The sequence below is a fragment of the Ascaphus truei genome, chromosome 8 (assembly GCF_040206685.1).
Source record: "Ascaphus truei isolate aAscTru1 chromosome 8, aAscTru1.hap1, whole genome shotgun sequence".
Taxonomy (NCBI): Eukaryota; Metazoa; Chordata; class Amphibia; order Anura; family Ascaphidae; genus Ascaphus; species Ascaphus truei.
Genome location: NC_134490.1, coordinates 74790835 through 74814283, shown reverse-complemented (window position 1 = coordinate 74814283; position 23449 = coordinate 74790835). Strand labels below are relative to the sequence as shown.

The window sequence follows — 23449 nt, the reverse complement described above, 5'->3', positions numbered from 1 at the left end:
GGCCCCAGAACAGAGCCTAGTGGGACACCACAGGTGATATCCAAGGGGTTGGAGTTAGTGCACGAGATAGACGCATACCCGATAGGTAGGAATGAAACCAGCTTAAAGCATGCTTCCCTATTCCAGAGCACTGAAGTTTGTTTAGCAAGATAACATGATCAACAGTATCAAAAGCCTTTGTAAAAATCTAGGAAAATGACACCAGTAAGTTGTCCCAGTTCAATTCCACACTGGATTTAATTGCAAACTTTTAGGAGGGTAGTTAATATGTAGTGTTTGGGTCAAAAGCCAGATTGGAATTGGCTAGTGAAATTTGTCTTGGTATAATAATCGCTTAATTGGGAGTGAAAACATTTTTCCAGGACTTTGGATAGTATTTGGAGAAGAGAGATTGGCCTGTAGTCTGAGACAGTGTTTTTGTCCCCACTTTTGAAGATTAGGACAACTCTGGCAGTTTTCCAGATCTTAGGGATATGGCCTGAAGACAAGATAGAGTTGACTAGGAAAGCAATCGGTTTGGCAATGGCTGGAGCACAAAGTCTTAGGAACTTAGATTGCAGTAGGTCAGGTTCACACTAACTGTTTAGCTTTAATTGGAGGAAAGCTTGTGTAATCTCCTCTTCAGATATTGGGAAAAATTGAAAATTGTGGGCAGTGTTGGGCGAGGGTATGGCTATAGGGGTTCTCTCAGATTGAGCTTCATGTTTGTAGTTTGGGTGCGTTTTGCTAATAAGTTAGTAGCACACCCCACAAAGTATTCATTGAATGCATTTGCAATGTCAATGGGATTTGTCAGAGTAATATCATCCTTAATGATATTACATGGTTATTGATGGCTAGAAGGCTGGAATATATTGTTTGTAACCCTCTGTGTCTGCAGGCAACACAGGACTCTGCCCCGTTAACTGGTATGCTCTCTATAGGACACGTGACTATGATAAGACAGTACGAGAGCTGGTGAAGGAGACAGAGTGTAACTATAAGACAGGGAGGTATCATAAAAAGACCATAGATTATTAGTTTAATATATATATAAAAATATACTATATATCCATATACTAAATAGATATAAAAAAATGTATAGTATATGTATACAGCTCAACCCCCTTATAACGCTGTGCTTGGGGTCCAAAGAATCACATCGCGCTATAAGCGGACCGCGTTAGAAATAATGTACAATTGGATGCATTGTGCAATAAAGTATTTACGATACCAATAATCGTGTTGTAAAGTATTCATAAATACGAAAATTGGGAGCCATGCGTGCATCGCGTTATAAGCGGATCCGTGTTGTAACGGATCGCGTTATAACGGGGTTGAGCTGTATATAGTATATTTTTATATATTTTTTTTAACTAATAATCTATTATGTATTTTTATGATATTTTTATGATATTATTATCTATTGTTCACAATCCCATCCACATTAATTGCCATTTATTATTCATTATCCCTGTATTGCACCTTGTCCTGTGATACACCATTGAATCACCATGTAAAGGTTATTGCTTTATTTTTGTACCTGTGATTAACTCTGTGTTTTCGCTCTCGATATGTTTCAGCATTCCTCACATCATATCATTTCTGTTACTAGAAATGTAGAAAGCATGTGTAGCATTAGGGAGTGTTTTTTATTTGATGAGATAATTATAAAAAATTTTTTAATGTTATATTATCCATGTTGGAGTTTTTTTGTATTATATTAATTAAAAGTTTTTTTATCAGTGTGTCTTTAATCATTATATTAATCATTGTATAAACATTATCTGTGAATACTAACCAGGTAATTCTGTCAGGAGAAGCTCCGAGCGCGGGTGAGAGGCGCTGACGGAGGAGACCGGAGTCTGCGTGTGTCTCTACATGCCCAGCAGCTGATTTGGGAGCAGTCGTTTCGGGAGAAGTGTGCCCGAAGTCACTTCTTGCTTATACACCAGCGGGAGAGTGTGAGTTTGTTTCCTCCCTCCTGTGTTTGTCATCATGAGTAAATGTTAATACACTATACCCTCTGCATTTGTGTTCTTTTCTTCATATGAGTTTAACCAGGAGTCCACGCACCTGAGGAGTTCCACACATGGAGTGACAGTATTATGTGTTTTTAGTGCTATATATCACTGGGTTTGAGCTAGCTGGGAATGTGTGTTAATCAATTTCTGACTGGTAACAGTTGTATGGAGGTAGGTGGCACCTCCCCCCAGAGCTCACTCCTCTTCACCTTTTTAACTTGGGAGGTCTTCTCACTTTGCTGCAAGAACAGGACCTACTATGGTTTTTTCCCCTCATACAGAGGTAAAAGGAAGGGTTCACAGTGTAGTGTAGGACCTGCATTATTGGTTATACCTTGACGTTTGGTATGCATGCTTCTAACGCTTTGGCCAAAGGGTTTAACTAAATAACCAAGTAATTATTATTATTATTGAAGTATTTGAACTTTGTACTTATTACTATATATGTTTTGTCAATTGGATGTAGCATTGGGCACCCCTGTCTTATGTGGTAGCATGACACTGCTTTATAATCTTTCAATTGACCAGTTTGGCCCCAGATTGTAGAAGGCTACTAAATGAATCATTGTGTGTTGACTCCATCATATACAGGTTCCCATAATACAATATACAGGGACATTCTCATACAAGTGTGCAACCACTTATGAGCCATATGCATGGTAAAAGGGATCAGAAAGGCTGAACTTAAACAGAGATGCAATTTATAATATACTGTACTAGCTGAAAGTACCCCGCGCAGCTCAGAAATTCTTAGAAACCAAAAAATACTGAGATTTAAAAATAGATCATTCATTTTGTTTAGTTTCTTAATGAGAAATCCCCTGATAAAGCAACAATAACTCCAACCACAATAGCTCCTTGATCTCTGGAACCATCGAGCAAAATGTGGTTACGATATCTTTAGAGGTATCCAAATGCATTGCGAACAGACAGAGAAACAACCTTTCTGAAATATAGAGTACAGGCATACCCCGCATTAACGTACGCAATGGGACCGGAGCCGTATGTAAAGCGAAAATGTACTTAAAGTGAAGCACGACCTTTTCCCCACTTATCGATGCATTTACTGTACTGCAATCGTTACATACGTGCATAACTGATGTAAATAAGGCATTTGTAACAGGCTCTATAGTCTCCCCGCTTGCGCACAGCTTCGGTACAGGTAGGGAGCCGGTATTGCTGTTCAGGACGTGCTGACAGGCGCATGCGCGAGCTGCCGTTTGCCTATTGGGCGATATGTACTTACTCGCGAGTGTACTTAAAGTGAGTGTCCTTAAAGCGCGGTATGCCTGTACGCAACTTGAACTAAAACTAAGGGCAGCTGAAAATCTGCACTTTCATTCTGCTGTGATTATTCTTGCTGGCCCTGGTAATAATATTTTAATATTTGAAAAAGGTCATCATATTATAAAATTTTTTTTAATTATTTTATTTTACTGGTTAAGAAAGTTTGTTAAAAAAAAACAAACCTGCTGACGATATCTGCTGCTTGGCTACTGCTGCTGAATTCCTTTATCATAATCAAAAACATACTCGCAAACTGCTCTCTGTAGTGCTATGATTTAAAAGCATTTTAGTGGCACGTTACACATCATTATAACCCAATTACCGGGTTAATTGATAGTAGGCAGTAATTACGCGACCTTGCTGAAATTTGAGGTTGGCCAAGTTATTTTTTTTTAACAGCTTGCTAAAAAAGAATACCAAGTCAAATTTACATTTCAGAACATGTAAAAGCGCTACTTTGTCCCAGATTAAAATGACTTAAGTAATTAAGAAATATTTTGCGTTGATGCATAGAAAGTAGAAAAACAAACAAACAAGAAAACAGATGCACAAATGAATATAAAGCCGGCTGTCCTACTGCTCGAAAAACGAACGTCAAACGTTTTGCAAGAAAAAGCATCAGATTTAACAGTGAAATGGATATTTTGAAATCACGTGCTCTTGCATTAAGACTTTGATAAACTATCTTGAAATGTCCAGAACAAGCCGCTATTTAGAAAGCCAGGGCCATATGAGAACCGTGGTCAGAAAAGATTTGGCACAGCTACAGAGAAAAACAAACTTGCATCTGGAGTGTGCCATGGTGTAGTATTGATTATGTATTGATTATTATACCAGTAAAAGTCACCATGTCTTTAACACTGTACAGCATGTGGAGGCTATACAGTAAGTGTGTAGATTTTCCTATCCAAATGTACCGCACAAATACATTTCCACATACTGTATCTCTAGATTACAATGAGAGGGGCTTCATGTCTCTCTAATCATGCAATTGTTCAATCTGTCTATGGCTCTGTTCAATACTCTCTGAAAATGTTTGCCTTTTGCTGTGGAAGAGTTCAGCTGCACTCAAATAGTGTCTTTACAGCACATGCAATAAGGAGCCTATAACTGAATATGCTTCAGAGAATCTGAGCTATTGCCCTTCACATACAGTATACAGTACCAACTGTAGGTCACATAGCAGAAGGAGAAAATGCAATGTAGTAACTTAAGGGTTTGTAATAGTGTGAAGAGTAATGTTTGATCAATCACACACACACACACCCACACACACAAACACACACACCATTCTATTTTAAGTAAAACATAGCTAGTTCTAGCTAAATATAGCAAGTAGTTAGCATGTGCTCCAACTTAGAATAAAATGCAATAGAATACCTTGGATAAGACTTGCACTTTGTTGTTCAATGACAGGCTTGAAATACGTTCCACACATTGTACAATCCTTGTGCAGGCTTTAGCTTCATTCTGGGACATCCAAAGAACGTGTTCATCTACTGACATGATATTGCTGGCAGTTTCAATCATGACATCCCCAAGCTGTGAAGAAAGCAAAGCACAAAGGTCCGTATTTACTGAGCAGTCATCTGGAATGAGACATCTTCCGCCACACTGGCAGACGGCCTTATGGCAGAAGACTGCTTAGTAAATAATTATTTGTGAAGCCTGTTTAGCTTCAGAGTAACAAAAATGTATGATTTTTAGATGGTGTATGTATGCACCATCCACCTATACTCTCCAACTCCAAGTCAAATCTACAAACTCTCCATCTAAATGCATTTCAGTAGCCTGGACTTACTGTCTGACCCCTTCTCCCCATACTTACAGATGTAGCCAGACTTACTGTCCATGCTGCTGATGAAATCCATGGAAATACTACGGCATCCCCCGCAGCAGGAATTAACACAGTGGAGGTCTGATGTGGAAGTACTGTATGGAACCGCCACTGGTCACACCGGATTTTACAAAAACCATCTGTACAAATGTACTTAAAGTAGTACTTTTGGCCAGGCACTGCCATCAGCTGCACTTACTCCTTCCCCTTCTGTCTTGGTAAGTCTACAAGCATACCACTGAGGGCCCGATGCACTAAGCTCCACTAGGCTATTTAACCTACCGTTAACCTGAATTAACGTTGTTAGGTTAATCGTATCACATATCCACTAAAGAGAATAACCGAACGCTAACCCCAGTGTTTCTCCTTCAAATAACGTATGGTTACATATTTCCCGCCATTAGTGCTAACGATATGCAAAAGAGGCGTTCCCCCTAACATTGCATATCCACGAAAGGCTGTTCAAGTTAATGCAAGGAATTAACGTCACATTATTTAGGTCATACGTACAGGTGGTATTACTCCCATCCAGACCTTGAAATATGGGTTGTGGTGCAAGGGAGAGGAGTTAGAGAGAGTCTTATTTAACAAGAGTCCCAAGTGACTTACAGTAATTCACTCCTCCTCAAATACAGATGTTTTTTGAACCATGTTACAGTATTTGAGCGCAAGGCAGTGCTGATTTAATCAGAAGTTAAGCTTATGCTAAGGAGTTAAACAATAGCCTTTGTTTATGTATATAATTACCCTTGTGGATATGCGTTAAAGCCAGGGTAAATAAAGTCAGTTACTAATTTAGGTAACCTAACATTATTTGCCCTTGGTTTAATGGAATTTGAGTTTGTTCTTGCCCTCAGCTTATACAGAGACATAACCTGCTCAGTCTTTTCAGACAGACGGGAGAATTGAACCTCTATTTTACACAATATTGTGGATCTAGGCTACTTTATATTATCATCATTCAGTTTTAGCAAAAGCCACATCTGCATTATCACAATTAAACATCAGACTCGATTGGAGCTATTCTTCCGTCACTTTGTCAGTCTCAAAGCCTCAACATGCCAGCTACAGTACACTATGCAATTCCTTTCTCACTACCACTCTGGGTCCTTCCACGGTGACCGATTCTCAACTTTGCTTTTCTCAAACTCCATGCAGAAGTAATTCATTTCCCAACATCTCATGCACCATCTCTAATCCTCCAAATTGACAAACTTGGCAGAACTACTCATAACTTGGGCAATTCAGCCATAGGCAACAGCTTCAACTCCCAGGACACACGTTACAACCATCTGCCCGAAATGTCTCTTCCCAGATAATGACTAGCACACTTACAGTATCCTTATTTAACATTCCTGCCCTACGAAAATCTCTATAGCATTACCCTCCTGAAGCTTCACTTATTTTCTCATCTTATTTTATTTTTTTTTCAAATGTTTCCATAAAACCATTTAATCTACAAAAGCCTTCTCATATGTATGTCTTAACATCATCTCTTGTTTTTGGGAGTCAGAAATTGTCAAGGAACTCACCCACAAAGAGATTTCAAAAAGATTTCAGTTTCTTGTTATTCCCTCTCATCCCTCTTGCAGAGCCAGGCCAATGGACATCACAACCAGGAAAGTGTCCCATAAAAAAAGGCTGATAATTGACCTGTCCGTTCCCCAATCCAAATCTGTTCCAAGTAACTATTGACTAATTACATCAGCGGAGTTCTCCTTACAGCATGCTGGATAGAGAATATCTACTGCAGTATATCAAGCAACTTGGCAAAGATTCTTGGCTATCGAAGTCAAATATTGCAGATGCCTACAAACTCCTGCACGCCTCACTCTGGCACCTTCATGGCATCAAATAGAGGGAGACATATTACTTTGGGGTCCTTCTAACCTTGGGCTCCAAAAGTAGGCCAAAATGATTTGATCTTTTAGAAGGTATGCTGTTTTGGGTTGTACTAAAGTCCTGTCGTTGTACAGTGATTATTCATCCTGTAGACCAGAGCTCTTCAAAGAGGTTTGTGGGCCAAATGCGGCCCCTGGAATAACTTGAAGCTGCAATCCGCTCTGCTCATGACATTATCCAGATTAAGGATGTGAGAACTTTTCTCCCAAATTTGCAAAGTTTGTCAATTTTTGGGTGAACTTCCACAAATCGAACTTTTTAAACGAGAGAGACAGAGACAGACAGAGAGACAGAGAGACAGAGAGACAGAGACAGAGAGAGACAGAGACAGAGACAGAGAGAGACAGAGAGACAGAGACAGAGACAGAGAGAGACAGAGACAGAGAGAGAGATGATCAATGTGCACACTTTAAAGAGGTGCACGCATGGGACAATTCCTGAAAATCGGAAACATAACTTTTAATGAAATACTTCAAATAGTTCTAAATCTCGGCAAGTAATGAAAAACAGAAATATGAAAAATGACTCATCTGTATTCAATGTAGTAATGTATATTAGAACATATATCACTATTATTATGTCCTATGTCAGAAATAAATATTTTCTTAATTAGCTCTGTGTCACAATTGTTCCTTAGAAATGGATATATAGCTTGTCATTATCATTATCATTATTATTATTATTATTGTCAGTACTGGTTACATTGGACAAATATTTGTCAGTTGCAATCTATATAGTTTGTATTAAAGCGGCAAAACATGTGAAATCTTATGGGTTTTTTTAAATAAATCAGTTCTGTTGTATTAGATAGTGACTGTGTTTGTTTTTTTATTCAACTCCATGCCATTTCAAATTAGCTTTAATATACTGGGCATCCTTTGATTTCTATAGCAGGTTTTAGCCCAACTCCCCCTAATAATTCGTTGCCAATGTTCCCAGTAGTTTGAGCTGTAAACTGTAACAATAGTGAATGTTACCTTAGTAATATCAGGATACATTGTTGCTGGGAAAAAAACATAAGGTTTCACATGTTTTGCTGCTTGAATAAAACCTTAATCCCTGGCGCTAGTGGTGCTATTGACATTAATCTAGAACAGCGGTGGCAAACTGGGGGGGAGCGCCCACCAGGGGGGGCGTGGGAGGTTTGTCTGGGGGGGGGGGGAGGGCGCGGGAGGTTGCAGAGGTCCCGCGTTCTTCCCCCAGGCATTTAATTTGATGCCGGGGGATCGTGTGAGGCCTCCGCAAACAAACAAAAAACCTTACTGGGATTCAGACGCTGTGACACATCTCCAGGGCAACGCGTCGTCAGATGACGCCGTGCGGTCATGTGACATCATCGGCGTCAAATTATGTTGCGGATCACGTGATCTGACATCACGTGATCCCGGAGCGTCATTTGACACAATTGGAAGGTAAGAGGGGGGCGCAGCTTCGGCACAGGCCAGACAGGGGGCGCAGCAGGAAAACGTTGCGCTCCCCTGATCTAGAAGACATGAGCTGTAATGGTGTTATTACTTTGCCACAGATAAAAAAACGCGTTTTCTAACTGACTACATGTATGTATGTATGTATGTATGTATGTGTGTATGTGTGTATGTGTGTATGTGTGTATGTGTGTATGTGTGTATGTGTGTATGTGTGTATGTATATCTTTATTCATATAGCGCTTCACAGCGGTACATATAAGGATGGGCTCCTTACACTTCCCATGTCCTGCGGACTACATAGATGTCGCCTGAAGACGTCAGAATAACTTGTCAATTTCGCCTAAACTTTTTGGGCTAAAAAGTTCTAGGAAACTCCTCAGCGAATATTAAAACTTTTTTTTAAAAGTTCAGGTGACACACAGGCGAGCTAAATTTGGGAAAGTCTACACATTTCTTATCCTGATTAACTTGCTGGCAGAAAGCATCAGTGTAGTCAAATGACATCTTCTTAACGAATACATCGTTACATAGTTACCTTGCAAAATAAATGAGGCTGAAAGACATATCTCCATCGAGTTCAACCTACTGTATGCTAAATTTAGACAACAGATACTTATCCTATATTTGTAATTACAGTATTTTGATACAGATGAAGGCAAACAAAAAAAAAAACCTGTGAAACATTATCCAATGATATTTCATAAGGGGAAAATATTTATTCTTTCCTGACTCCAGTAATGGCAATCAGATTTCTCCCATCCTTCCCATGTTTACTTATTTGGTATCTCCCTATCTACCTTTTGCCATGATAAGGCCAGAAAATATTCAGCATTTTAATAATCTGGCACACCAGAAGTTAATTTGAGTGGCAAGTATTTAAAAATACATGGAATTGTGTGCCCTGGCCTGACTTTCTGTGTTTGTCTAGTAATGAGGTTATCTCGGGCCAATGCCTGTTTTTGAAAGTGTAGAATTGAAATATGGAGTTGCAACTCTTTTCTGACAGTAGAAATAAACAAGACACCATTTAATATCACTTTAAAGGGATTCCTTAGGTGTCTGGAAACACCAGAGAGTGTGGCCAGAAAGATATTCCATGATTGTGTAGATTTACTAAATATAAAGATATCGGGGATCTAACAGCGATTCACGAGAATTGCAGATGTACAGTATCTTTGTTTACGTGTGCGATTAAATGTATTAAATAATGCTAAAAAATGATTATAAGGATGCAAAAGACAGGTATCCGATAGTCTCCCTAATGTCACATTAAACAAATCAATTTTGATATCTACACGTGTATTTTAATTAGATCAATGCAGCAGTGAAAGTGGCATCCTTTCAAATATGATAGAAAGGAAGTTATGGAGTATTATCCAGGCATCTTTTGATTTAAAATTACACTATTTTCTCTCCTCTAACCATAAAGGTGTCACTATAGATTCATGAGAGAGGGGGCTTATCTAGCTTCCAATGCAGGAAGTTTAGTCTATAAACCATTTGGGAATATACATTTAAAATTTAACAAGAGGTATGCTCTGATGTCAGCCACATGAATTATCATCTTTCATGCAAAAAACACCTCTTTGGAAGGAATCAGATATGATGTGGTAACGTATAGGAATTCTGCTTTTACCCTTTTATTTGATAAACTGTCTGTATGTTTTTGTAAAGCTTTACCTCTACCGTAAGCACTGTACTACTTTTGTATATTACATCTAAAATGTAATACGTCTTTTGGACTCTAATTGAACTTTGCATGTTTGGCAGATAGTAATTGTATTTTCTGCCACATTTTACTACAATACATTTTTGTATGCTAATTACATTTTTTTCTTGGTAAACAGGGACCAAAAACCCTGCAAGTACAATTTTATATACATTTTTGGTGGTGGCAGCATTAAGGTGATATTTGTGATGGATTGAAGGGAAGTATTAGTCATAGGTGAAAAGTGGGTCAGCTAGGTAGCTGTGTGTATTGACCCTTGTCACATATACAATAGAAATCATGTGCTTACAGGTGTGCCGTTCGTGACACCTTTCCTTTCTAAAAAGATGTCCAACCTTTTTTTTTTTTAAGAAATCTATTGTATCTGCCATCACAGTTTCCATGGGTAATGAATTCCACATAGTAACTGCTCTTACTGTAAAGAACCCTTTCCTTTGTTGCTGGTGAAATCTCCTTTCCTCTAATCTTAAGGGATAGCCCCGAGTCCTTTGTACTGCCCTTGGGATGAATAGTTCTTTTGAAAGCTCTTTGGATTGACCCTGAATATATTTGTAAATAGTTATTATATCCCCTCTTAGACGCCTCTTTTCTAATGCAAACACATCTAAATGTAGCTAGCCTCCTCATAAATCAGATTATCCATCCCCTTTATTAATTTGGTGGCTCCTCTCTGCACGTTTTCTAGTTTCAGAATGTATTTTTTATGGAGTGGTGCTCAAACATTTCCTCCAAACAATGAGTTAATAACCACCTGCAGAAGTGTTAATGCGTAACAAGACAAGGGTGTGTGTTAGCCAGAATCACTGCTTTCCATCATACCTAGAGATGGGCAAATTATTCCCCAAAGTTTGAATATGCCATGAAAACAGCATTTATTCACAAGTGGGAATATTATTATTATTATTTATTATTATTAAGTGTGAATATTCGGGAATTCTGTAAAAAAAAGTTTGGTTTGCCTAACTTAAAAAAGGTAAGTGCATTTGCTTTGACGAAGTTTAAAACTGCGAGAGACCCCCTTCTTTACTACAGTCCCAAGTTGCTTATATACCACCCCCAACACACCTTTAAACAGCACGTTGAGAGATACCCGAGAAATATGCAAATAGAAGTCATTAAACATACTTTGCATATCTTAATTGGCGTATTTCCCAGGTATTGCAGGTGTGCCCCTTTATGTTCACAGGTGTCGCTCCACGCTATCGCCATGCTTTTCCGTAAGTCGTTCAAAACAAAATATCCGAACAAACTTTTGCAGGTTTGCCAAGAAATAGAAAATATTGGGGTGAATATTGGCAGGCCGAATTCTGACACATTCCCCCATCTCTCATCATACCTTAATCTCACCCTTACATTTACTGGGGAACAGTAACCTTTGGAATTCCAGCCCGTCCTTCTGGTGCGTTGGAGGTAGCTACAGGCAAATTGTAGAGACTTGTAATGAAGTTTGTATGTGGATACAGATGGGACCCTCTCAGCTTGGTTCATTAGAGGATGACATGAGAGGGGACTCCCATTTCAATTGAACAGACAAATATGGTTCATCAGTTTGAAAGAACAGATGTGTGTGTTGTGTACAGGCAGACCCCACATTAACGTACGCAATGAGACCGGAGCATGTATGTAAAGCGAAAATGTACTTAAAGTGAAGCACTACCTTTTCCCACTTATCGATGCATGTACTGTACTGCAATCGTCATATACGTGCATAACTGATGTAAATAAGGCATTTGTAACAGGCTCTATAGTCTCCCCGCTTGCGCACACCTTCGGTAAAGGTCGGGAGCCGGTATTGCTGTTCAGGACGTGCTTACTGGCGCTTGCGTGTGCTGCCGTTTGCCTATTGAGCGAGATGTACTTACTCGCGAGTGTACTTAAAGTGAGTGTACTTAAACCGGGGTATGCCTGTACAGCTTATACATTAGTAGCTTAGTATATAGTTTTACTTTTGTATAACATACTCTAGTGTGCAGATACATTTCTACACTGGAAATACCTTAACATTATTTCGCATTTGCATCCAAGTGACTGATGCTCCTACAAAGCAAACGAAACACGATCCACTCTTTCCCACTTAAATGAAAGGATAAGCCGCCCTCCCCCTCCCCCTCCCCACACCACTTTTTCTCCCCTCAAACGGAGAGGAGGCGGAGCTGAAAGGTTTTCAATTGAACCATAAGATATATATATATATATATATATATATATATATTCCATTTAGAAAAGTCAGTAAAAAATATTTAAAATGTGTGAACCAGACGGTTTGATGGCCAAGATATAGTGTGTTGAATTTTAATTATAGAAGGTATATTAATGTGACATTCATTCTGTATTTGTAATTTGGACGTGCCATACATTATTTTAGTATATTGCTCTTTATAATTCAGCATTGAAGTGTTAATATTGTGAATATTTGCCTAATATAATGTTCACATGCAATAAAGAAACACATTAAAAAAATAATTAAATGAACGGATAAATATTATATCACTTACAGGAAATGCACATTGCATTTTTAAATCAATTCCTTCCAGACATCTTTTGCATTCAACTGAAATATAAAAACCTCTAAACAAATTATAAGCTTAAACAGCTCTCAAAAACAATGCAATGTTTTGTGTTTGAGAATTTACATACAGGTATTCCGAATGGCTGATTTGTTGACAAAAGCCAAATTCTTGCATAGCTATAAAAGTATTTTTAACAAAGCTAAGTGCTGCTAATAACATACAGGTGCGCCCACGAGTATTCTACAACTTGCCTTGGAAATTCTGGGGCAATATCCAGGTAATGCTCCCAACATTTCAGTGAAATTTCTGCAGACAGTCTAATGGCCCATCCGATTAACACAGCAGGGGGTCCCTGGCAGTCCCATTCAAACTGATCAGGGATCCCTGCTGTGTTAATCCGATGGGCCATTAGTCTTTCTGCAGAAATGTCACAGAAAATGTTGCAGCATTACTGGGAGATTGTTGGTGATTGCCCCAGATTTTACAAGGCAGGTTTTAGAATACTCGTGGTCGCACCTCAGGGCCAGCAACAGTGGGGGACAAAGGGCACTGGGGTCCCGGGCCCAGTGGGTTAAGGGGGCCTGGCCGCTCGGGCCCCTTGCGCGGCCGGGCGCCAGTTAATTAAAAAAAAAAACTCTGCGGCGCCGGATCTCACTGTTGGCAGCACCGGAAATAGGGTGGGTTAAGGCTTCCGGCGCGGCGTGAGAGGGAGGCCCGGCGCGCGCGGGAGCAGCATTGGGTGACAGGTGCAGCGGGGCTGGCGGCAACTGCTGTCACCAGCCGCCGGGCCCCTCACAGCACTGCCACCTCCTCCTCCTCCCCCCCCCCCGCCGTCGTCGTCACCACGCTACCCCCTCCCCACCGGGCCGTCTCGACATCCCCCCCTCGCAGCATCGGGCCAACACCGGCCCCACCCTCGCAGCACACACGTGGCGTGCCTGCAGCAGGGCCGGGGCAACCGCTGTGACCAGCCGCCGGGCCCCCCGCTGTACCGCCACCCCCCGAAGCCGCCAGACACCCCCCCGCAGCCGCGGGACACCCCCGTACCGGCCTCCCCCCAGCATCGCCCCCCACCAGCACTGCCGCCACCACCCGCAGGCACCGGCCCGCCGCGCCCCCCCCCCCCCTGCAGGCAAGTCTGATTTTTTAATATATATATATTTATGCATATGTATTGTGGTATTTGTTATATGGATTGGGGGGCTTGGGGTATTTGTTATATGGATTGGGGGGCTTGGGGTATTTGTTATATGGATTGGGGGGCTTGGGGTATTTGTTATATGGATTGGGGGGCTTGGGGTATTTGTTATATGGATTGGGGGGCTTGGGGTATTTGTTATATGGATTGGGGGGCTTGGGGTATTTGTTATATGGATTGGGGGGCTTGGGGTATTTGTTATATGGATTGGGGGGCTTGGGGTATTTGTTATATGGATTGGGGGGCTTGGGTATTTGCTATATGGATTGGGGGGCTTGGGGTATTTGTTATATGGATTGGGAGGCTTGGGGTATTTGTTATATGGATTGGGAGGCTTGGGGTATTTGTTATATGGATTGGGGGGCTTGGGGTATTTGTTATATGGATTGGGGGCTTCGGGTATTTGTTATATGGATTGAGGATATATATATATATATATATATATATATTGGGTGGGTGGGGTTTTTGTATGCATTTGTGGGGGGGTTGTATATACTTGGGAGGTGGGGATTTTCTTTTAAGTATTTGGGGGTGGGAAGTTTTTTGCATTGGGTGGGAAGTTTTTTGGTATATACAGTATCTTGTGGGGGGAATTGTGTGTGGGGGGGCGGAGTGAGTGAGCGTGAAGTAATTGACGGAGGGAGAGGAGAGGGGGTGAGTGAGGAAAAGGGGCGAGTAAGATTGAGAAGCAGGGGAGAGAAATACATGCGAGGCGGGAGCGTGAGATGGGGTGAGACGGAAGGGAGAGAAATACATGGGATGGGGGATGGGGGAAGAGAGAGGGCTCGTGAGGTGTGAAATGGGGGGGAGGGGTGGCGGGCAATACCGCCGACACGGGGGGGGGTGGCGGGCAATAACGCCGACACGGGAAAGGGGGGGCCCTGCTTAAAATGTTTGTCCCGGGCCCCACGATTTCTGTTGGCACCCTGTCGCACCTGTAACATTTAAATTGATTCTCCGAAAAATGATAGATTTATATCCGCACAACCATACATGGCAACAGCAATTCATCTTGAACCAGTGTCAGTAACATGTTGTAGCAGAAGATTTTCTTTACCATAATTACAGTATATTATTCTTTTACCCATGTCATCTGTTCTGCATACAGCCTACTCACTTAATCCAAGTGCATTGGACTTTTTCTGCTGAAGAGTTCATACCATTTCTAGAACAGCTGCAATTTTGTGCCACATTTAGATTATTATAATTTACTTTCGAGAAGCATCGCCATGTTAGAAATAGACATTTTATTAAATGCATAAGATTTCATACCAAATAAAATAGCTGGGAATTGAATTTAAAATTGAGATGCCAACAAAAGACATTTATTAGACATAATAAAACATATTTAGTGTGCTCTAGTGCAGGGGGGCGCAAACTTTTTTCTCTGCGCCCCCCTGCCAGCGGTTCCTCTCTCTCTCTCCGCGTCCCCCCCACCCCCGCTTACCTCGGCTCTGGCGTCGGCACTTCACATTGTCATGGCAACGTGTCGAAGAAGCCGCCGGAGCCCAGGTAAGTTAGGATGCGCTTATAGTGCCGTCGCCGGCAACAGCGACGCGATGGCGACTGTGACGTCACGCTGCGGTCGTTGGAAAAATCAAATTGACTTGACTTCCAGCAACTGCGACCAATCAGTCGCGCCACACTTACTATAAGCGCACGCGACGGCTTCCATACATTTGTTTTGCGCGCGCACGTCCGTCGCAATTTCGGGTTGTGCGGTGGGAGTTTTAAAACTGAAAACTCCACCGGCGGCAAAGTACAGCGTTGACGCTGCTACTTTTTGCCGCTACAACCCAAAATTATTTTTGGGGCTGCAGTCGCGTCACGTGAGCTGGTTCAGCGAACCAGCTCCGTGACAAGTTCGCCACGCCCCCTGCCTAGGGTGACCATTCGTACCGTTTATACCGGTACAGTCCCGGTTTTTTGAGGCCTGTACCGGTTTAAGTCTGTCCCAGTTTTTGTCCCTGGTCCCGGTATTGCGGGGCAGCGGCGGTGAGGAGAATGCGGCAGGCCGGTAAGTATTTTCTATGTGTGTGTGTGAATGCTGCCGGGGGGACTGAGTGATGGAGAATGCCGGGGGCGGGACTTAGAATGCCGGCCGGCCCGCAGGTGATTGGATGAATGATGATGCCGGGGGCGGGACTTAGAATGCCGGCCGGCCCGCAGGGGATTGGATGAATGATGATGCCGGGGGCGGGACTTAGAATGCCGGCCGGCCCGCAGGGGATTGGTTGCAGGCAGGTCAGAGGAAGCCGGGGGCGGGACTTCCGCTTTGTGCAGAGCACACGTGTCTTCCCGGCTTCCTCTGTGCACGTGAGTGTCCCCCTTCTGTCCCGGGTCCCAGCCAGGGGGGGGTAATAGGAGGTGGTAGCGGGGGTGCGCCTGCCTTTGTACCACCTTGTACCTTTGCCCCCCCCCCCGGCGCTCCCAGCATTGCCCCCCCCGGCGCTCCCAGCATTGCCCCCCCCCCCCCCGGCGCTCCCAGCATTGCCCCCCCCCCGGCGCTCCCAGCATTGCCCTCCCCCCGGCGCTCCCAGCATTGCCCCCCCTGGCGTTCCCACTATTTCCCCCCCGGCGCTCCCACCATTGCCCCCCCGGCGCTCCCACCATTGCCCCCCCCGCGCTCCCACCATTGCCCATCGGCGCTCCCAGCTTTGCCCCCCCGGCGCTCACAGCTTTGCCCCCCCCCCGGCGCTCACAGCTTTGCCCCCCGCCGCTCACTTCCCCCCATCCCCTTGGTGTGGGAGATGGGCTCGGGGGCGGGCAGTGGTTGCTGCGCGGTCGCGGGCGGTGCAGGGGCTGGCGGGTGGTGCAGGGGGAGGCAGGGTGTATCTGTGGGTGTGTATCAGTGTGTGTATCAGTGTGTGTGTGTGTGTGTGTGTGTGTGTGTGTGTGTGTGTGTGTGTGTGTGTGTGTGTATGTGTATCAGTGTATCAGTGTGTGTGTGTATATGTGTATCAGTATGTGTATCAGTGTGTGTGTGTATCAGTGTGTGTGTGTGTGTGTGTGTGTGTGTGTGTGTGTGTGTGTGTGTATCAGTGTGTGTGTATGTGTGTGTGTATCAGTGGGTGTGTGTGTATCAGTGTGTGTGTGTATCAGTGGGTGTGTGTATGTGTATCAGTGTGTGTGTATCAGTGGGGGGGTGTTGTGTGTGTATCAGTGGGTGGGTGTGTATCAGTGGGTGTGTGTATCAGTGTGTGTGTGTGTATCAGTGGGTGTGTGTGTGTGTGTGTGTATGTGTATCAGTGTGTGTGTGTGTGTGTGTGTGTGTGTGTGTATGTGTATGTGTATCAGTGTGTATGTGTATCAGTGTGTGTGTATGTGTGTGTGTATCAGTGGGTGTGTGTGTATCATTGTGTGTGTGTATGTGGGTGTGTATCAGTGGGTGTGTGTATGTGTATCAGTGTGTGTGTATCAGTAGGGGTGTGTTGTGTGTGTATCAGTGGGGGGGTGTTGTGTGTGTATCAGTGGGTGTGTGTGTGTGTGTGTGTGTATCAGTGTGTGTGTGTGTGTGTGTGTGTGTGTGTATCAGTGGGTGGGTGTGTATCAGTGGGTGTGTGTGTATCAGTGGGTGTGTATCAGTGGGTGTGTATCAGTGGGTGTGTATCAGTGGGTGTGTATCAGTGGGTGTGTATCAGTGGGTGTGTATCAGTGGGTGTGTGTGTGTGTGTATCAGTGGGTGTGTGTGTATCAGTGGGTGTGTGTGTATCAGTGGGTGTGTGTGTGTATCAGTGGGTGTGTGTGTATCAGTGGGTGTGTGTGTATCAGTGGGTGTGTATCAGTGCCTGTGTGTGTGTGTGTGTGTGTGTGTGTGTGTGTGTGTGTGTGTGTGTGTGTGTGTGTGTGTGTGTGTGTGTGTGTATCGGTGTGTGTGTGTGTGTGTGTGTGTGTGTGTATCAGTGGGGGTGTGGGGGTGTGTATCAGTGGGGGTGGGGGGGTGTATCAGTGGGTGTGGGTGTGTGTATCAGTGTGGGGGTGTGTGTATCAGTGGGGTGGGGGTGTGTGTATCAGTGGGGGGGGTGTGTATCAGTGGGGGGTGTGTGTGTATCAGTGGGGGGGGGTGTGTATCAGTGGGGGGGTGTGTATCAGTATCAGTGTGTGTGTGTATCAGTATCAGTGTGTGTGTGTGTGTGTGTGTGTGTGTAACAGTATCAGTGGGGGTGTGTGTGCATCAGTGTGTGTGTGTGTGTGTGTATCAGTGTGTGTGTATCAGTGTGTGTGTCAGTGGGTGTGTGTCTCTCTCCCTCCCTCTTTCTCCCCCACCCTGTCTCCCTCCTTCCCTCCCACCCTGTCTCCCACCCTGTCTGCCTCCTTCCCTCCCACCCTGTCTCCCTCCTTCCCTCCTACCCTGTCTCCCTCCTTTCCTCCCACCCTGTCTCCCACCCTGTCTACCACCTTCCCTTCCACCCTGTCTCCCACCTTCCCTCCCACCCTGTCTCCCACCTTCCCTCCCACCCTGTCTCCCACCTTCCCTCCCACCTTCCCTCCCACCCTGTCTCCCTCCTTCCCTCCCACCCTGTCTCCCTCCTTCCCTCCCACCCTGTCTCCCTCCTTCCCTCCCACCCTGTCTCCCTCCTTCCCTCCCACCCTGTCTCCCTCCTTTCCTCCCACCCTGTCTCCCTCCTTTCCTCCCACCCTGTCTCCCACCCTGTCTCCCACCTTCCCTCCCACCCTGTCTCCCTCCTTCCCTCCCACCCTGTCTCCCACCTTCCCTCCCACCCTGTCTCCCACCTTCCCTCCCACCCTGTCTCCCTCCTTCCCTCCCACCCTGTCTCCCTCCTTCCCTCCCACCCTGTCTCCCTCCTTCCCTCCCACCCTGTCCCCCTCCTTCCCTCCCACCCTGTCTCCCTCCTTTCCTCCCACCCTGTCTCCCACCTTCCCTCCCACCCTGTCTCCCACCTTCCCTCCCACCCTGTCTCCCACCTTCCCTCCCACCCTGTCTCCCACCTTCCCTCCCACCTTCCCTCCCACCCTGTCTCCCTCCTTCCCTCCCACCCTGTCTCCCTCCTTCCCTCCCACCCTGTCTCCCTCCTTCCCTCCCACCCTGTCTCCCTCCTTTCCTCCCACCCTGTCTCCCTCCTTTCCTCCCACCCTGTCTCCCACCCTGTCTCCCACCTTCCCTCCCACCCTGTCTCCCTCCTTCCCTCCCACCCTGTCTCCCACCTTCCCTCCCACCCTGTCTCCCACCTTCCCTCCCACCCTGTCTCCCTCCTTCCCTCCCACCCTGTCTCCCTCCTTCCCTCCCACCCTGTCTCCCTCCTTCCCTCCCACCCTGTCCCCCTCCTTCCCTCCCACCCTGTCTCCCTCCTTTCCTCCCACCCTGTCTCCCTCCTTCTCTCCCACCCTGTCTCCCTCCTTCCCTCCCACCCTGTCTCCCTCCTTCCCTCCCTCCTTCCCTCCCACCCTGTCTCCCTCCTTCCCTCCCACCCTGTCTCCCTCCCTCCCACCCTGTCTCCCTCCCTCCCACCCTGTCTCCCTCCCTCCCACCCTGTCTCCCTCCCTCCCACCCTGTCTCCCTCCCTCCCACCCTGTCTCCCACCCTGTCTCCCTCCTTCCCTCCCACCCTGTCTCCCTCCTTCCCTCCCACCCTGTCTCCTTCCCTCCCTCCCACCCTGTCTCCTTCCCTCCCACCCTGTCTCCTTCCCTCCCTGTCTCCCACCCTGTCTCCCTGTCTCCCACCCTGTCTCCCTCCCTCCCTCCCACCCTGTCTCCCTTCCTCACCCTCCCTCCCTCACCCTCCCTCCCTGTCTCACCCTCCCTGTCTCACCCTCCCTCCCTGTCTCACCCTCCCTCCCTGTCTCACCCTCCCTCCCTACCTCCCTGTCTCACCCTCCCTGTCTCACCCTCCCTCCCTGTCTCACCCTCCCTCCCTGTCTCACCCTCCCTCCCTACCTCCCTGTCTCACCCTCCCTGTCTCACCCTCCCTCCCTGTCTCACCCTCCCTTCCTGTCTCACCCTCCCTCCCTCCCTGTCTCACCCTCCCTCCCTGTCTCACCCTCCCTCCCTGTCTCACCCTCTCACACTCCCTGTCTCACCCTCTCACACTCCCTGTCTCACCCTCTCACACTCCCTGTCTCACCCTCTCACACTCCCTCACCCTCCCTGTGTCACCCTCTCACCCTCCCTGTCTCACCCTCCCTATCTCACCCTCCCTATCTCACCCTCCCTATCTCACCCTCCCTGTCTCACCCTCCCTGTCTCCCTCCCTCCCTGTCTCCCTCCCTCACCCTCCCTCCCTCGCCCGCCCTCCCTCGCCCTCCCTCGCCCTGTCTCCCTTGCCCTCCCTCCCTCGCCCTGTCTCCCTCCCTCGCCCTGTCTCCCTCCCTCCCTCGCCCTCCCTCCCTCGCCCTGTCTCCCTCCCTGTCTGTCTCCCTCCCTCGCACTCCCTTCCTGTCTCCCTCCCTCGCCCTCCCTTCCTGTCTCCCTCCCTGTCTCCCTCGCCCTCCCTGTCTCCCTCGCCCTCCCTCCCTGTCTCCCTCCATCCCTGTCTCCCTCCCTCGCCCTCCCTCCAGCCCTGTCTCCCTCACTCGCCCTGTCTCCCTCCATCCCTGTCTCCATCCCTCGCCCTCCCTCCCTGTCTCCCTCACCCTCTGTCTTATCTTAACTGCCGTATACCTACACCGAAGTAACCTGCTCTGCTTTCTTCCAGATCTGACTCAAATTTCACGCGGGAGACATCGGAAGACAGGTAAGGAACACCTCCCCTCCAGTATAGTACCTTGAGGGACTGCGGATCAGGTAAGATCCCAGCTGGGATTGCTGCTTTTAGAAATTGTGAAGAGGGGGTGTCCTGACAATGGTTAATGGGTTCAGAATCATTCACATCTGGGTTTTTTTTTTGTTCGATTATTGAGGTGTACACATACACACACACACTCTCTCTCTCTCTAATGGTAGTAAAGTATAAGTGTACTACAATAAATAAACTGTTTATATATATATATATATATATATATATATATATATATATATATATATATATATAAAATGTGTCCCGGTTTTTCATTTTCAAAATCTGGTCACCCTACCCCTGCCACACCCTCAAACACCGCGACCCAACTCCTGCAGCCAAGGCACAGATCACTGGGCTGCAGGAGTGCACGGCGGAGGTGCGCATGGACGCTCGTGGCTGCAGCATCCACCCTGAACTCGGCCTAAGGTTTACAGAGGCCTTTGCCACTCCCCCGGCACTTAATTTAAGTGCCTTCGGGAAGCACGTGGGGCCTCTGTAAACCCCGCGCCCCCCGCAGACAGTCACGGCGCGCCCCTCAGTTTGCGCACCGCTGCTCTAGTGGTCGGTTTTAAAAATGATGACGGTGTTACTAAAACTAAACATTGGTGACCATAGTAAAAGCACAACTTTCAGTAGCAAATATTGTTTTTTTTGCCAAAACAAGAGACATTGTCATAATCTAAGGCAAAGAGAAAAAGTATAGGATGTCTGCACAACATAGAATAGTTTGTAAAGTTAGGTTTATTGCAGAATTCCTGGTAACTCAAAAATGTGGGGATATAGTATAATGTATGGGAAGACATACTAAATCCCCATTTAACATTCAGTTGTCATAATTAGCAGTAACATTGAAGGCACAGGCCAGTATGAATTATTGTCCCTTTTCTTTACCGAATTGCTACAATTTAAGTTGTCCTTGTCCCTGTTAACAAGTGAAGGGTTGTTGAAGTAACATTCCTGTCTAATCGTTTTTTAAGCATTGGAACTAGGGACTTTTTGGGCTAAACTGTCTTATTTTTAGTTATGGGACCCCCCCACCACCACCACCACCTCTCCCATTCCCGTTCCCGAGATACTTCCAGGTGTAGTTACTGGGTGTTCAATATGGCCGCCAAAATAACTAGCTGAAACACCAGTAACTGCACTGGTAAGTATCTCGGGAACCGGTGGGGGTGGGAGATGATGCTATAAATCTAAAAAACAATGTCCAGTTCTGGTGGGATTGCTGCTTTAACTTCTTGTAACTGCATTGGCTCCCACACGTTAGTCAGTGAACCAAATCTATAGAATGGGTCAATGTAAATCATGAGACTAGAGCTAACAGAGATTAGAGACTTGTGATTTTGTTTTGAGAATGATATGCTACAGTATATAACAAAGCTAGTTAGATTATGAGATTGTTGCTATCAAGCTCTTTGGAAGTTATAGAAGCTCAGAAGTAACCTCTTTTGACAACAAGGTAGGTCAAAGTGTCCCAAAGGAGAATGAGCCAGTACAACAACAAGAAGCACATACAGTTTATTTGCATTATCAGTCTCTGAATAGGGCTGTCTTCTGGATGGTAACACTACACCGGATACTTTCCATAAAGCAGCACTATGTACATGGTTACGTTTCACTGAAACCTTCTATGATGTAATGAGGCACATACTCAATAACAACAAATTCAATAACTGAAATCAGTACTCGAGGTAAAGTCTTACTTTGTTTCCTTTTCTGCAGGTAACATTGTTCATTATGTAATCCAGCATCCCGCTGTCTTTTTCCACTGCTTTGTTACTCAGTTACTCCCTAACATGAGTACTTACAATTTCATTTTATTTGTATTTACTATTAAAATTGATTTAAAGAAGCCTTTAGCTATCTAAAAAAATAAATCAATATTGTGTTATTGATTTTTGTACGTTTCACTTTTAACTAAAGACTAATAATGTACAGATGTGTCTCGACTTGTTAGCATTGAAAATTTCATGTACAGAAATTGATTGTGGAGGGTAACATAAACCGATTTCTTTTTTTTTCTAAGCCAGAAAGATGACATACATTTCTGCTCTTGGCCACCAATTTAAGTTCTAATACAACATGAAGATATAAAAAACGGTGATTTTTAACCTTTTTGTTGGTTAAGGAAACCTATAATTATGTTGTGAAATTCTGCGGAAGCCCAACCTCCTCTAACAGCACGTCTAAGATCAGATGCATTGTAAGGAGCCCCAACGCTCTCTAATAGTGTGTCTGAGATCAGATGCAATGTAAGGAACCCCAACCCTCTCTAATAGCACATCTGAGATCTGATGCATTGTAAGGAACCCCAGCCCTCTCTGTAATAGCGCGTCTGAGATCAGATGCATTGTAAGGAACCCCAACCCTCTCTAATAGCGCGTCTGAGATCAGATGCATTGGAAAGAACCCCAACCCTCTCTAATAGCGCGTCTGAGATCAGTTGCACTGTAAGGAACTTCAACCCTCTCTAATAGCGCGTCTGAGATCAGATGCATTGTAAATTCTTCTGTATTTGGTACAATTTTAAAATGACTGGAAAATTGTAGGGAATCCTTTAGGGATACCCGGGGAACCCAATGGTTCCTAGGAACGACTGTTGAAAAGCACATCTACAGTAGAAGCATTAGAACTTTACTTCTCAAAACTATAAAGTCTTGAAAAGTCCCAATAAGAAAACAAAGTTAACCATAACTAATGGATTTCCACAAGGACCATGTAAGCAACAGCGCCTAAATTTAAAATGTAAAAATTAGTTGATCAGATATTTTACTCAGTTCAAATAAATATTAAATAAGTTATAGTGGGTAAAAAAAGTGA

At 45.1% G+C, this 23449-nt stretch overlaps 1 protein-coding gene across 5 annotated transcripts in view; it reads right to left on the bottom strand.

The window, feature by feature from the left end:
• The window catches only part of ADGRA1 (adhesion G protein-coupled receptor A1), a 692353-nt gene that overhangs the window by 425423 nt on the left and 243481 nt on the right, over window positions 1-23449 (bottom strand). For 4 of the 5 annotated variants that reach the window (XM_075612706.1, XM_075612707.1, XM_075612705.1 and 1 more), the window contains one exon: window positions 4671-4832. In XM_075612706.1, coding sequence (XP_075468821.1) covers window positions 4671-4832 — 162 coding nt within the window. Of the gene's footprint in view, window positions 1-1522; window positions 1551-4670; window positions 4833-23449 lie in introns of those variants that run through there. The other variant, XM_075612709.1, reaches the window with a different exon arrangement.